Genomic DNA, 13,486 nt, shown 5'->3' on the forward strand with positions numbered 1-13,486 from the left:
ACTGATATACAAGAGTGCATTAGAATCACAAAAACGACGAGTTCCAAGTGCAACTTTCAAAAGAAGACCCGCCACACTAGGCTGGGATGATGATTGCACCCAGTTGTATCTTAAAAAATCTGATGCTTTCAAAGCTTTTCGTAGGCATGGTACTTCAGATCTTTTTCAAGAGTATGCTAAGCTCGAAAGACAGCTGAAGAACCTGCTGAAAGCGAAGAAGCGTAGTTATTGGCGACACTTCATTGAGGGCCTCTCTAGAGAAACTTCAATGACAACGCTTTGGAGAGTGGCTCGCAACATGCGAAACCGCTCTTCTTCTAATGAGAGTGACGAATACTCCAACCGTTGGATATTTAGCTTCGCGAAAAAGGTCTGCCCAGACTCAGTCCCAGCACAACCGATTTCTTGGGAAACATCCTCAGGAGACGGTTCTCTGGACAGACCCTTCACTATGCTGGAATTTTCTATGGCTCTTCTTTCATCAAACAATTCCACTCCGGGACACGATATGATCAAGTTCAATCTTATTAAAAATCTCCCAGATATCGCGAAAAGACGATTACTAGACCTGTTCAACTCATTGATGGAGAATAACATTGTTCCGCCAGAATGGAGACAGGTCAAAGTAATAGCTATTCAAAAGCCTGGTAAACCAGCGTCTGATCATAATTCATACCGCCCAATTGCTATGTTATCATGTTTAAGGAAATTGTTAGAAAAAATGATCCTATCACGACTCGACCATTGGGTTGAATCGAATGATTTGCTTTCAAATACACAGTTCGGGTTTCGCAAGGGCAAAGGAACAAACGATTGTCTAGCGTTGCTTTCAACAGATATTCAACTGGCCTTTGCGGAAAAGGAGCAACTGGCTTCAGTTTTCTTGGATATTAAGGGCGCCTTTGATTCAGTTTCCATAGGAATATTGTCAGAAAAACTGCACAATAGTGGGCTTCCAGGAATTTTAAATAATTTCTTGTATAATTTGTTGTCAGAAAAACATATGAGCTTCAATCTCGGACAACTGTCAACTTCCAGAATTAGTTACATGGACCTACCCCAAGGCTCATGTTTAAGTCCCTTGCTTTATAATTTTTACGTGAAAGACATTGATAGTTGCTTGGAAGGACAATGCACGCTAAGACAACTTGCAGATGATGCTGTGGTTTCTCTAAAAGGCCCACATGCAGAAATGTTGCAAAGACCATTGCAAAATTCTCTAAATAATCTGTCAATCTGGGCAAGAGATTTGGGGATCGAGTTTGCTCCGCAAAAAACTCAATTGGTTGTGTTTTCTAGAAAGCGGAACCCAGCCCAACTGAAACTCAATCTTTTGGGAATAGAAATCGACCAGTCTTTGACTTCGAAATACCTTGGGGTCTGGTTTGATTCAAAAGGCACTTGGGGTACCCAAATCAAGTATTTGGTGCAAAAATGTCAACAAAGGATCAATTTTCTACGCACAATTACCGGAACATGGTGGGGTGCTCACCCGGAAGACCTCATAAAACTTTACAAAACGACTATTCTCTCTGTTCTCGAGTATGGCTCTTTCTGCTTCCACTCAGCAGCAAACTGCCACCTAATAAAATTGGAACGAATTCAATACCGTTGTTTGCGTATTGCTCTCGGTTGTATGCACTCAACGCATAATGCGAGCCTAGAGGTCCTGGCAGGGGTGAAACCTCTCCAGAACCGATTCTGGGAGCTCTCGCTAAGGTTACTTATCAAGTGTGGAGTGAGCAACACACTTGTCATTGAAAACTTCGAAGAAATGCTCAGTCTGAACACTCAATCAAAATTCATGAGAATCTATCTGTTCTACATGTCATCTGACATAAGCCTACCAAGTTATAATCCTCCTCGTGTACACTTCACTAATGACAGTTCCTGTGTTAAATACGATCTGTCCATGAAACAAGCTATTCATGGAATACCAGATCAACTTCGATGTCTATCTATTCCTCGCATTTTTAACGAAAAGTACCAAAATGTCAATTCCTGTAAGAGATTCTTCACTGATGGGTCTCGCATAAATGGATCCACTGGTTTCGGTGTCTTCAATGAAAATTTCACCGCCTTCCGCAAACTTCAGGAACCTTGTTCGGTTTATGTTGCTGAGCTGGCAGCAATCAATTTCGCTTTGGGGATGATTTCCAACATGCCCGTAGACCATTTCTTCATCTTCTCGGATAGCCTTAGTTCGATTGAGGCACTCCGGTCGATGAAACCTGTAAAACATCCATCTTACTTTCTTACAAAAATAAGGGAGCAGATGGGTGCACTGGTCGAAAGATCCTACAAGATTACCTTTGTATGGGTCCCCTCACATTGCTCAATTTATGGCAATGAGAAGGCGGACTCTCTCGCAAAGGTGGGCGCACAGGAAGGTGAGATCTATGATAGAAGAATTTCACATGATGAATTTTTCCATTTTGTTCGCCAAAGTTCTCTGGACGGTGGTTACATTCCATTATTCCTAATGTTTCTTTGCGAGTGTGGTGGTATGGTCTGGATGTAAGTCGCAATTTCATTCGCGTGATGTCAAGACTTATGTCCAACCATTACTCGCTAGACGCGCATTTACACAGGATAAACCTCGCGTTGAGCAATGTTTGTAGTAAGTGCGGTTCCGGTTATGATGACATCGACCACGTAGTTTGGCAATGCCCGGATAATGACGCCTCCAGAGCGCTACTTTTGGATACCCTTGAGGCCCGAGGTAGACAACCCTTTGTTCTTGTGAGAGATGTGTTGGGGACCCGCGATGTCACATACATGGGATGTATTTTCGACTTTCTTCGCTCTGCTGGTATAAAAGTTTAATTTGCTTGTGTTTTCTTCTCCAGTTTTTTTTTCTCTGTTTTGTCCTCTTTGTGTTACCAAGCTGCTCCTGGCCATCCGGAAGACCAAGTTCCACAACAAGTTGGTACCAACACCACAAGGCACCGAATACGCTAGCAAGATGCGATTCACCCCCGGATGAGCAGCAGTGAAACCTTTAGCCCAATCCTTACCCTGTCCATCCCTCAAAATGTGACCTTCTAACCTCGAGCTGCCACGAGTACCCTGGCTTCCACCCATTACTAACAGATATCATTAAAAAGTTATTACTATGTATAGTGTATAGTGTATACTATTAAGTACAAAAAAAGATCTTCGGCTCCGTAAAGCGTTATACGCGATTGAGCCCCAAATAAATGAACTAGATAAAAAAAAAAAAATGGCTATGATTCCCACCAAAAACACTCCACGTCAATCAAATGGGACAAGATCTGTGTAAAGCACCATCAAATGTAATCGAAACGTTAATATTTTATCAGCAATTTATCTCTTTGTAACTTGTTTACAAATATTCTTTGACTTTCATTCAGTTGACAAACGAGTATCGAGCAGCTGACTATGAATATGAATGAAAATAAATGAAAGGAAACAAGTATATCTTGTTGAATGATAATAGTAATTGAATAATAATTATTGAATAATCTTGTTGTATGAATGTGAATGAAAATGAATGAAAGCAAACAAGTATATCTTCTGGTGAACTTCAGCGCGCCTACTCGAATATTTTGCGCACTGGTTATTGCTACAGTTGCCCCTTAGAGTCCCAACTTTGTTTACTCGTAGAATATTTATATCCTAACTGAACGCTTAGTTGTAAAATAAATGTATTATCTGGATAAGATGACGTTTACACTGTGAATCAGAATGCAGGATCTTGAAATTTCATCAAAAATATTAAAATAAATGTTCTTTTCAATTATTTAAATAATCTGTTGAAATTTTGGAGAATAGCATTGGAAAAGATATACTTTTTAAAGGCCATCAGGAGAACGCAATATCCGACCTAGAGGTTTTTATTGCTTCATCACAAAAAATGAAAACAAACCGCAAACCGCAAAAATCAGAAAAAGACAACACTGAAAAGAAAATGTTAATGTATGGTTTATATATTCAAAATCTTGTTTTGGGGGCCCACATTTTAGGATTTGCCCCGGGCCCCCCGAAGCCTAAATTCGGCACTGCCTACAGGTCTTCAGAGCATAGTTCTGTAGAGACGTACTTTTCCAAGATATTTAGGACCTTCAAGAACTTCCGCGAGTATATGCCTGAAGATCTTCTAGCGTATTCAATCAATTGTTGTTGTTACTGATACGGTGTAAAGTCATACAGATTTATTGAACACGGAGATGTCATTAGCAAAGATGTTCTAGGTCATCCAAGAACTTCCGCGAGATAAGGTCTTAAGATCAGAATCAAGCATAATCAATAGATTATGGTAATATTACTGATGCGGTACAACATCCCACAAGTCCATGGAGCACGGTTCTGTAGAGAACTTTTTTTCCACAGATGTTCTAGGTCATCCAGAATTTTCAAGAGTGCAGAATTTAATATCTACAAGCGTAATTGATGGATTTTTCTACAGGTCCATGGAGCATGGTTCTGCAGAGAAGTTAATTTTAAAGATGATTTAGTGCATCCAAGAGCTTCTACGAGTAAAGGCCTCAAGATCTATAAACAAAATCAATCGGTAATTGTTGCATTGCTGATGCCGTGTAACATCCTATAGGTCTATGAAGCATGGTTCGGTAGAGATCTACATACTATCCAAAAACAATCTAGATCATCCTAGAACTTCTGCAAGTAAAAGCCTTAAGGTCTACACGTATTAAAATAAAATGTTGTCACATAACTGATGCGGTGAAACATCCTTAAAGTCCTTGGCGCAAGATTCCGTTAACGTGTTCTAGGTCATCCAGAACTTCCGCAAGTAAACGCCTGAATCTACTAGCGTAATTAATCAATTGCTTTTACATTACTTATACGGTGTAACATCATACAGATTTATGGAGCACAGTTCTATAGAGAAGTTATTTTCAAATATTTTATAGGTAATCCAAGATCTTTCGCGAGTAAAGGCCTTAAGATCAATAAGCATAACCAATGGAGTTTTGTTGCATTACTGATCTTGTGTAACGTCCTACAGGTCCATGGAAGACAGTTCTGTAGAGTCTTGATTTCCAAGAATGCTTTAGGTCTTCCAAGTACTCTTGCGTATATAGACCTTAACGAACAACTATCGACAGTAACATCACGCGTGTGATGTATGTAATAAACTTTATTTTTAATCACGGATTATCACTGCACGATATGCAGGCATTGGGATTAAAATTATTGCAAAAATGCATTTGGAGATTTATTATGGGGGAAACGTTATTTTCGGGCGAGTGATTTATTGGCCGAAAGAAATTCGAGCGTTTATTATTCAGGTATTTGAAATTCGGACGAATGGCATTCGAGTTTTGTTTCCAAAGCATCTCACTTTTGGAGTATAATGGGGTACTTACATTTATGTTTTGTAGCGACCAAACCCAAACAGAAATTACCCAATCATCTCTCTTTTGAATTCTTTATCAATGCGCAAAAATAAGTCCGAAGTTGACCAAAGTTCATAACTGTCGCAGTTGACAACCAGTAATCCTCAGGGATGTTGCATCGCATCAGTAATGAAACAACAATTCATTGATTACGCTTAGAAATCCTAAGGGTTTTTTTCACGGAAGTTCTTGGGAAACATAGAATATCTTTGGAAATTAGTTCATTATACAACAATTCTCCATGGACCTGTAGAATCTTGCACAGCATCAATAATATAATAAAAATCCACATATTACCCTTGTAGATCTTAAGGCCTCTACTCGCGGAAGTTCTTGGAGGACTTAGAATATCTTTGGAGATTTGTTCTCTTCAGTTCTTTTATGATCCTGCACCGTATAGGTAGTTTAACAACAAGACACCGAATACGCTAGCAAGATGAGCTGCAGTGAAACCTTTGGTCCAATCCTTACCCTGTCCATCCCTCAAAATGTGATCTTCTATTCTAGAGCTGCCACGAGCACCCTGGCTTCCACACATCACTAACAGATATCATTAAAAAGTTATTACTCTGTACAATGTATACTATTAAGTACAAAGAAAGATCCTCGGCTCCGTAAAGCGTTATACGCGGTTGAGCTCCAAATAAATGAACTAGATAAGAAAGTAGTGTAACAACATTCCATTGATTATGCTTGTAGATCTTCAGGCTTTTACTCATGGAAGTTCTTGGAGTACCTAGAAGATGTTCGGCAATTATTTCTCAACAGAACTATGCTCCCTGGACCTGAAGGACGCTACACTGTATCAGTAGTGTTGCAACAAACCATTGATAACGGTGGTAGATCTTCAGGTCTTTATTCGTGGAAGTTCTTAGAGGACCTAGAACATCTATGGAAATTAGATCCTTACAGAAAAATGTTCATGGACCTGTAGCATGTTACAACGTATTAGAAATGTAACAACAATCCATTGATTACGCTTGTAAATCTTAAGGCCTTTACTCGTGGAAGTTCTTGGAGGTCCTAGATCATCTTCGGAAATTATTTCTCTACACAACTATGCTTCCTGGACCTGTATGACGCTACACTGTATTAGTAATGTGACAACAAACCATTGATAACGCTGGTAGATGTTCAGGTCTTTACTCATGGAAGTTCTTGGAGGTCCTAGATCATCTTTGGAAATTATTTCTCTACAGAATTAGGCTCCCTGGACCTGTAGGACGCTACACCCTTTTTTAGGAGTGACAATAAACCATTGATAACGCTTGTAGATATTCAGGTCTTTACTCATGGAAGTTCTTGGAAGACCTAGAACACCTGCGGAAATTATTTCTATACAGAAAAATGGTTCATGGACCTGTAGCATTCTTCAACGTATTAGAAATGTAACAACAATCCATTGATTACGCTTGTAGATCTTAAGGCCGTTACTCGCGGAAGTTCTTGGAGGTCCTAGATCATCTTTGGAAATTATTTCTCTACAGAACTATTGTTGCTGCCAGCACTGCCACTTCACCGACCAATGTTGACACTTCTGTTGAGAGGTATTGTCAAATGCGATAAAGAGTAATGTTAAGGGAGAAGAGAAAGATGATCGGACGAAAGAATCATGACAGTTATCCATGAGTGACATTACATGCAGTTTTTCCTAGTTCAAGAATGTAATAGAATTGAAATAATTGATATTTAACAGTTAAACTTAGAGCTAAAAGGATGTTTGAACTTAAACTAGCTTAATCTAAACATAACTATTATCACAGATTTCTATCACAGATCGTAAGTAATTAATTATTATCGATATTCTTAGTTCTAACCTAAATTATTATCACAGGAGCAAAACCGAACACAAAACGAATATGGAACAACCTAAAAAGTAGCTCAACACCGAAAATTGTAAGTGAATTCAATCATATGTAAACCTAAATCTAAACAATAATAAATTACAGTTTATAGCTTTCTCACACCACAAAATTGAGTTTGTGAACTGCTCAGAAAAGTCGGACAGAGCTACTTGTTCCCGCAACAAACTATAAAAATTTTCGATCCGATGAACGCTGAATCGAAAGATTACTTCTCGGCATCGCCGAAATCAACGCGAGCAGGAGACTGCAGCAATCATTCGCGCCCTGCTTCGCACGACAAGAATAATCACGGTAAATATTCAACGCGAGCAGGAGACTGCGGCGGCAATTCGCGCCCTGCCTCGTACGGGCAAAATAGTCATGGGGAGTATTCACCAGTGAGCAACACCCAGGCAACACCCAGTCGAAGGTCTGCCCATATTGCCCTCCGCTTGCAACAGCTTCAGGAAGAGCGCGCAATCCAGCAGCGCGAATGGCAGGCCGAAATGAAGGCAATAGAGCAAGAGAGGATTGCTCTAAAGGCAAAATATGACTTGCTGGAGCAAGAATTGGCACTGCGTAGAAAATCTGGCAAATATAATCATGACGTCAGTGGTGGAGTGATCGCAGTGAAGCAAGACACAGTGCTCGGCGACCAAACATCCTCACCTGACCAGAAGAAGACGAATCTGAATGGGCCAATTGCCACCTTGAAGAAGCAGACACCGGTTGACCAGCCAGTGGAAACGCGGAAACAATCGGTACAGCTGATACAGAAAGATGTCTCTGGCGATCTGCGGAAAACAAGTGGAGTTCAGCTGCGAATTATCCGCGCGTACTCCAAATGTATTCAGAAGGGAAGGAACTTGACCATCAATTCCAGTTCAATTGATGACGTCAACGACGAAACTGCCGATGGAGATTTCGGATCTACGAAGCAAATTGCCACAGTTGATACAGCGACAGCAACGTACCTTCGTGCGCGCGAACCAGATGTGAAAGGGGAGCGGTTTCAATGTGTGATGGATAGATGTCGAGAGGTACACCGCATCAACAACAAGACTCGGGAAATGTTGCGAGTATTTGTGAGAAAGAAATTCACTTCGCCAACGATCCAGCTTTGCATCTTTAACAAACATCTCTTCACTAACATCTTTCATCCCTCTGGTTACGCATCGTTAAATACCGATGAGTTTTGGAAGCAACAAATAACAAACACATGCCAAACGATAAAAAGCAGGATGAAATTATTCAGCATTCGGCTGAGTACACACACCGGGCAAGTGAGCAACGCTCGATACTCAACTATGCACTCAATCGAAGTATCAATAGTGTTCGCTGACTTTCGATCGACTATTTTTTGGCTTAAGCTGAACATAAACAAGCCGATCGGGTTTGTCAATGTCAGCAAGCTCTTCGTATGCCATCGTATGTCACACAACAGCTTTGAAAACAAGAAACGAAAGTTTGTTGTGTGCAGTAAATGTGTCGATTTCGTCGATTCGGTATGTTTTCCCATGGATATCCATCATGCACTGTTACAATCAAACAGAACTCGCCACTTAGGCAACGGACTGGACTCGGACGTGGTAAACTACAAGATGGTCTTCGATGAGCTACATACGCATCTGAGGATCGACATCCACAACAAGGACTACATTCTTCGTAAACTGGACACTTTCCTGTTGTTCAACAACTCCGCCGTTGATGTCTGGTGTTATCTTCTGGCTGAGCGCGGAAGCGGTATGGCGAAAGCACACATCTGCAACATGACTGATGAAAGCGTCGGTCAGATGAGTTCAGTCAGTGTTTGGAGTAGTGTGAAGCTCCAATTCGAGATCGGAGGGAACCGAGGGAAGGACATCGGCGAGACTGTCGTCCCACAGCGGAAAGCACGCTGCAACCAATCAATTTCCTTTATCAAGAATAGTCAAAACCTGCCCGAAGGCGAGGAGAGAGATAGCCGCGAAGAAGAGCAGGGCACACTACCGCCGGTTCCAATGCAGCCAGAAGATCCCCCAGGTCCGAGCCAAAACATGGGTCCCGGAGACCCCAACTTGATGCCCGGTGAACCACCGCCTCCACCCGGTCAAGAGAACCTAAACGGTCTCCAGCGAGCCATCGATTCCATGGAGGAGACGCGATATTCGCAACTGTTGGTCCTTCGTGCTACATCGAAGCAACAGAACTTGAATTCTTCCCAACTGCACCAGCTGCGTAGTCAACTCATGGCCTACCTTTTGTTGGCATGCCAGCGGTTGGGTGGATCACCACCGCAATATTCAACGCTGCCGGCTATCCCATATCCAGGAGGTCAACAAGGGGGACCATCACCGCAACCGGGAATGCAACAGCAGCAACCGCCTCAACCTGGCCCTCCACAGGGTCCACCGGATATACTGCCTGGAAAATTCGGTTCTCTGGAACCGGGCAAGCCTGCTGCCGGTAGAATGCCACCACGCCACCAAAGTCCCGTGGCTGGAATGACTATAGGAGGTCAACAACCTCCTTCTCAGCAGCAAATGGTACCTATTCAAACAAAACGACCCAGTTCTCAAGGACCCGCTGGAGCAGGACCTCGTACGGCTGCCCAGGCACCCGCAATCCAACTAAATCAAAAGCAGAAACGCGTTACAACCGTTGCCAAGTCAGTTGGCCTAGATCCGATCATCATTCTGGAAGAACGCGAGAATCGAATGCCTGCCCGAATCGCTCTAAGAATGGAAGATTGCCGGATCCAGACTCAGATCGAGCTCCGGGCCGTGCGAGTTTTGAACATCCTACGTCAGCTCCGGTTGGAAATTGTCCAATGCACCACGGAGACTGCCGTCAACGTCAAGACCTACGAGCATACTAAGCGCCAAGGATTATGTGAAGCCCGAGCTACCGAGAAGCTTGAGAAACAGCAAAAGCTAAAAGCCGAGAGGAAGCATATGGAGAGCGGTGACATTCATCTGGATATGGACTGCGAAATGCACGATTGCTACGTAACAGTGGGTGAAATTGCTTTCGGCAAGACGATCGCCGGCGATGCTGCTCCGTTTTTGCGCGATTTGTACTACTTGTTGCAGAACCATCACGGATGGGAGTACGTTATTTCGGAAGATGAGGACTACGTCGTCGTCGACGACGAAGATTTGGATGAAAAGGAAAAGAAGAAGGTTAGTCAAGGCAATCCACAGAAATATGTGTGCTTCGAGTTAGTGGAAAGAATTCCATCAATAATTGTATTAACATAGAGTATAGCCAAAGCCGTTTAGAAAAGCAATAGTTGAGGTGATGGGCTGCTGTACAAACAGCATGCAAACTTAGCTTCAGTGAACTTTAATCGTCAGAAACAGTGGTTGCCCAATTTAGAGAATAAGAAAACCTAACGGTCAGGAAAAGGTCTGCTACAGTCTGGCAGCGCAATTACATATACGGTTGTATACAAATATCTATTACGTAAAACTGGAACCTGCGGCCAGTGTTACGGGGGGGAGTATGTTGCTGCCAGCACTGCCACTTCACCGACCAATGTTGACACTTCTGTTGAGAGGTATTGTCAAATGCGATAAAGAGTAATGTTAAGGGAGAAGAGAAAGATGATCGGACGAAAGAATCATGACAGTTATCCATGAGTGACATTACATGCAGTTTTTCCTAGTTCAAGAATGTAATAGAATTGAAATAATTGATATTTAACAGTTAAACTTAGAGCTAAAAGGATGTTTGAACTTAAACTAGCTTAATCTAAACATAACTATTATCACAGATTTCTATCACAGATCGTAAGTAATTAATTATTATCGATATTCTTAGTTCTAACCTAAATTATTATCACAGGAGCAAAACCGAACACAAAACGAATATGGAACAACCTAAAAAGTAGCTCAACACCGAAAATTGTAAGTGAATTCAATCATATGTAAACCTAAATCTAAACAATAATAAATTACAGTTTATAGCTTTCTCACACCACAAAATTGAGTTTGTGAACTGCTCAGAAAAGTCGGACAGAGCTACTTGTTCCCGCAACAACTATGCTCCCTGGACCTGAAGGACGCTACACTGTATCAGTAATGTGACAATAAACCATTAATAACGCTCCTAGATCATCAGGCCTTCATTCATGGAAGTTCTTGGAGGACCTAGAACATCTGTGGAAATTAGTTTCTTACAGAAAAATTGTTTATAAACCTGTAGCATGTTACAACGTATTAGAAATGTAACAACAATCCATTGATTACGCTTGTAGACCTTAAGGCCTTAACTCGCGGAAGTTCACGGAACACCTAGCATATCTTTAGAAATGAATACTCTTTAGTACAATGCTTAATGGACCTCTGTGATGTTACAACGCATCGGTAATGTAGCAAGAAACCATTGGCTATGTTTGTAGATCTTGTGGCCTTTACTCGCGGAAGTTCTTGGAGATCAAAATTGGAGGTCAAGTTTGAAAATTATTTATTTACAGAACAATGCTCCGTAGACCTTTAGGATGTTGAATAGTATCAGTGATGTATCAACAATCAATCGAATGCGCTCGTAGATATTAAAGCCTTTACTCGCGAAAGTTCCTGGGTGTCCTACGACGCGACCGCTCCCGGGTTAATTTGCATAGAAATATACGCATTTACACGCTACAGGTAAATGACAAACTACGTTTGTGAATCTTGAGAGTAAAGTTCTTGAGTATGTAGTTCTTGAGAGATTATGAAGACAAGTACAGCTTAATACAGTCGGAGCTCCTAAGCCACGTGGACTTTTTGGGGAAAGGGGTGGGGTTTGGTTTGTGTTGGGCCAAAGTCTACGCTCCATACAAATTTTCGAATTTGTGTATGAACAAAGGTCTACGAGGGAGGAGGAGGGTCTGAGACGACCAAAATTTGGTCTACGTCTTACATCCAATTGAGCTCAATTCAAAATCAGTGGAATTGGTTGAACATTCTTAACAAATTATATGTCTTGAACAATAAGGAGCTCATGGCACCCCTTTAGATACGCCTATGTTTACAGGCTTGAAGAAATTGAATATATTTCTGTTCCGCTGTATTCTTTATCTCCCATCAATACAATATTCGCTGCAGATCGGAAACGCGCCGAGAGGAAGCACGAACCTGTCGAATCGAACTCATAAAGAGCGATTCCGTGCCATTCATTCTTTTGTCTTCAGGCCCATACCGAGTCGAGTTGCTGCGATAATTTATGATCGGAACCAGCCGGGAGAAAATGAATCCGTTAATAATTAACCCGCATTTACCGATACCAGTCTGCGAGGACCAATATTTCACGCTGCGGCATCACCGCGGCCCCAGGATCTACCTTCCCTTCCCCCTGCAATTTACGTATTGCTTTTCTACGGCGTCGTCAAGACATACTACCAACGGAAAAAAGGCACCATTTGCAAACGATGCTAGCGAGAGTCACACTTCGGGTGTAGATTGCAATTATAGACATTCAAACAGCTCCACGTTATCTGGAGGTAAATCTAATACGTGTCGGTTTGTTTGCGGTATTTGAATGGCTTTGAATCAATAATGCATTGTGGTGATCCACAATATGCTATGGAACCACAACAAACCAAAAAAGCAATTACTGAATGTTACCACAGAGGGTGGTAAAAGTGGATTGAAAGAGTAAAAACTAGGAGTGGGTAATGTCTGAGACATAACCGCAGTGTTGACGTAGGACAAAGGCTGGAACGAGATTCCGACTTAATATTTTCATAATACAATGTTGTTATGATAATACAAATGGGTGGACTGATGTGTTGAGTAAAGTTGTTGTGTGATCGCTTTCGCTGAACGCATTCATAACCCAACAAACATTTTTGCTGTATAAGAGTAAAACAAATCACCTTTAAGCTAACTTTAGCTCAAGAAGCTGTTATTCAGCTGGTTCGGTTACTTGGGAAGATGTTGACTAGTTCAAGAGTTATTTCGTTTTATTAAGAAATGATAAATTTACTCTTTTACGAGAGAATTTTCATCGAGCGTATAAAATTATTAGATAATTGAACAACGTTAGATAGATCCTTTTAATTAAAGTTTAACGTGAAACTCATTCGATAATACGTTGTTTTCATTTGGGAAGGACATATCGTCGGTTTCCTGCAATAGGGGCACAACTCAAAAAATGTGATTTTTTAGAATAAGCGTTTGAAAATTGGCAATCATGAAGCACCTCCTGCAAATTCACTTATTTCTCTCATCATTTGACAAAAGTAAACAAATTTTGATTGTTGTATCATTGAAAGGGGCTGAAGGACTATCTGTTTCA

The 13,486-nt window shown here is 41.4% G+C and overlaps 2 protein-coding genes across 2 annotated transcripts in view; both read left to right on the forward strand.

Annotated features, from left to right (window-relative positions):
• The window catches only part of LOC109427199 (neuroligin-4, Y-linked), a 231,187-nt gene that overhangs the window by 185,970 nt on the left and 31,731 nt on the right, over positions 1-13,486 (forward strand). The gene's annotated exons all lie outside the window — the stretch shown is intronic.
• Positions 4,439-10,476, forward strand: LOC134290091 (uncharacterized). Its single transcript, XM_062857109.1, has 2 exons — positions 4,439-7,277; positions 7,331-10,476. Exon 2 carries the CDS (start codon positions 7,432-7,434, stop codon positions 10,462-10,464), a length of 3,033 nt encoding a protein of 1,010 aa, XP_062713093.1. The 5' UTR covers positions 4,439-7,277; positions 7,331-7,431; the 3' UTR covers positions 10,465-10,476.

The sequence above is a fragment of the Aedes albopictus genome, chromosome 3 (assembly GCF_035046485.1).
Source record: "Aedes albopictus strain Foshan chromosome 3, AalbF5, whole genome shotgun sequence".
NCBI lineage: Eukaryota > Metazoa > Arthropoda > Insecta > Diptera > Culicidae > Aedes > Aedes albopictus.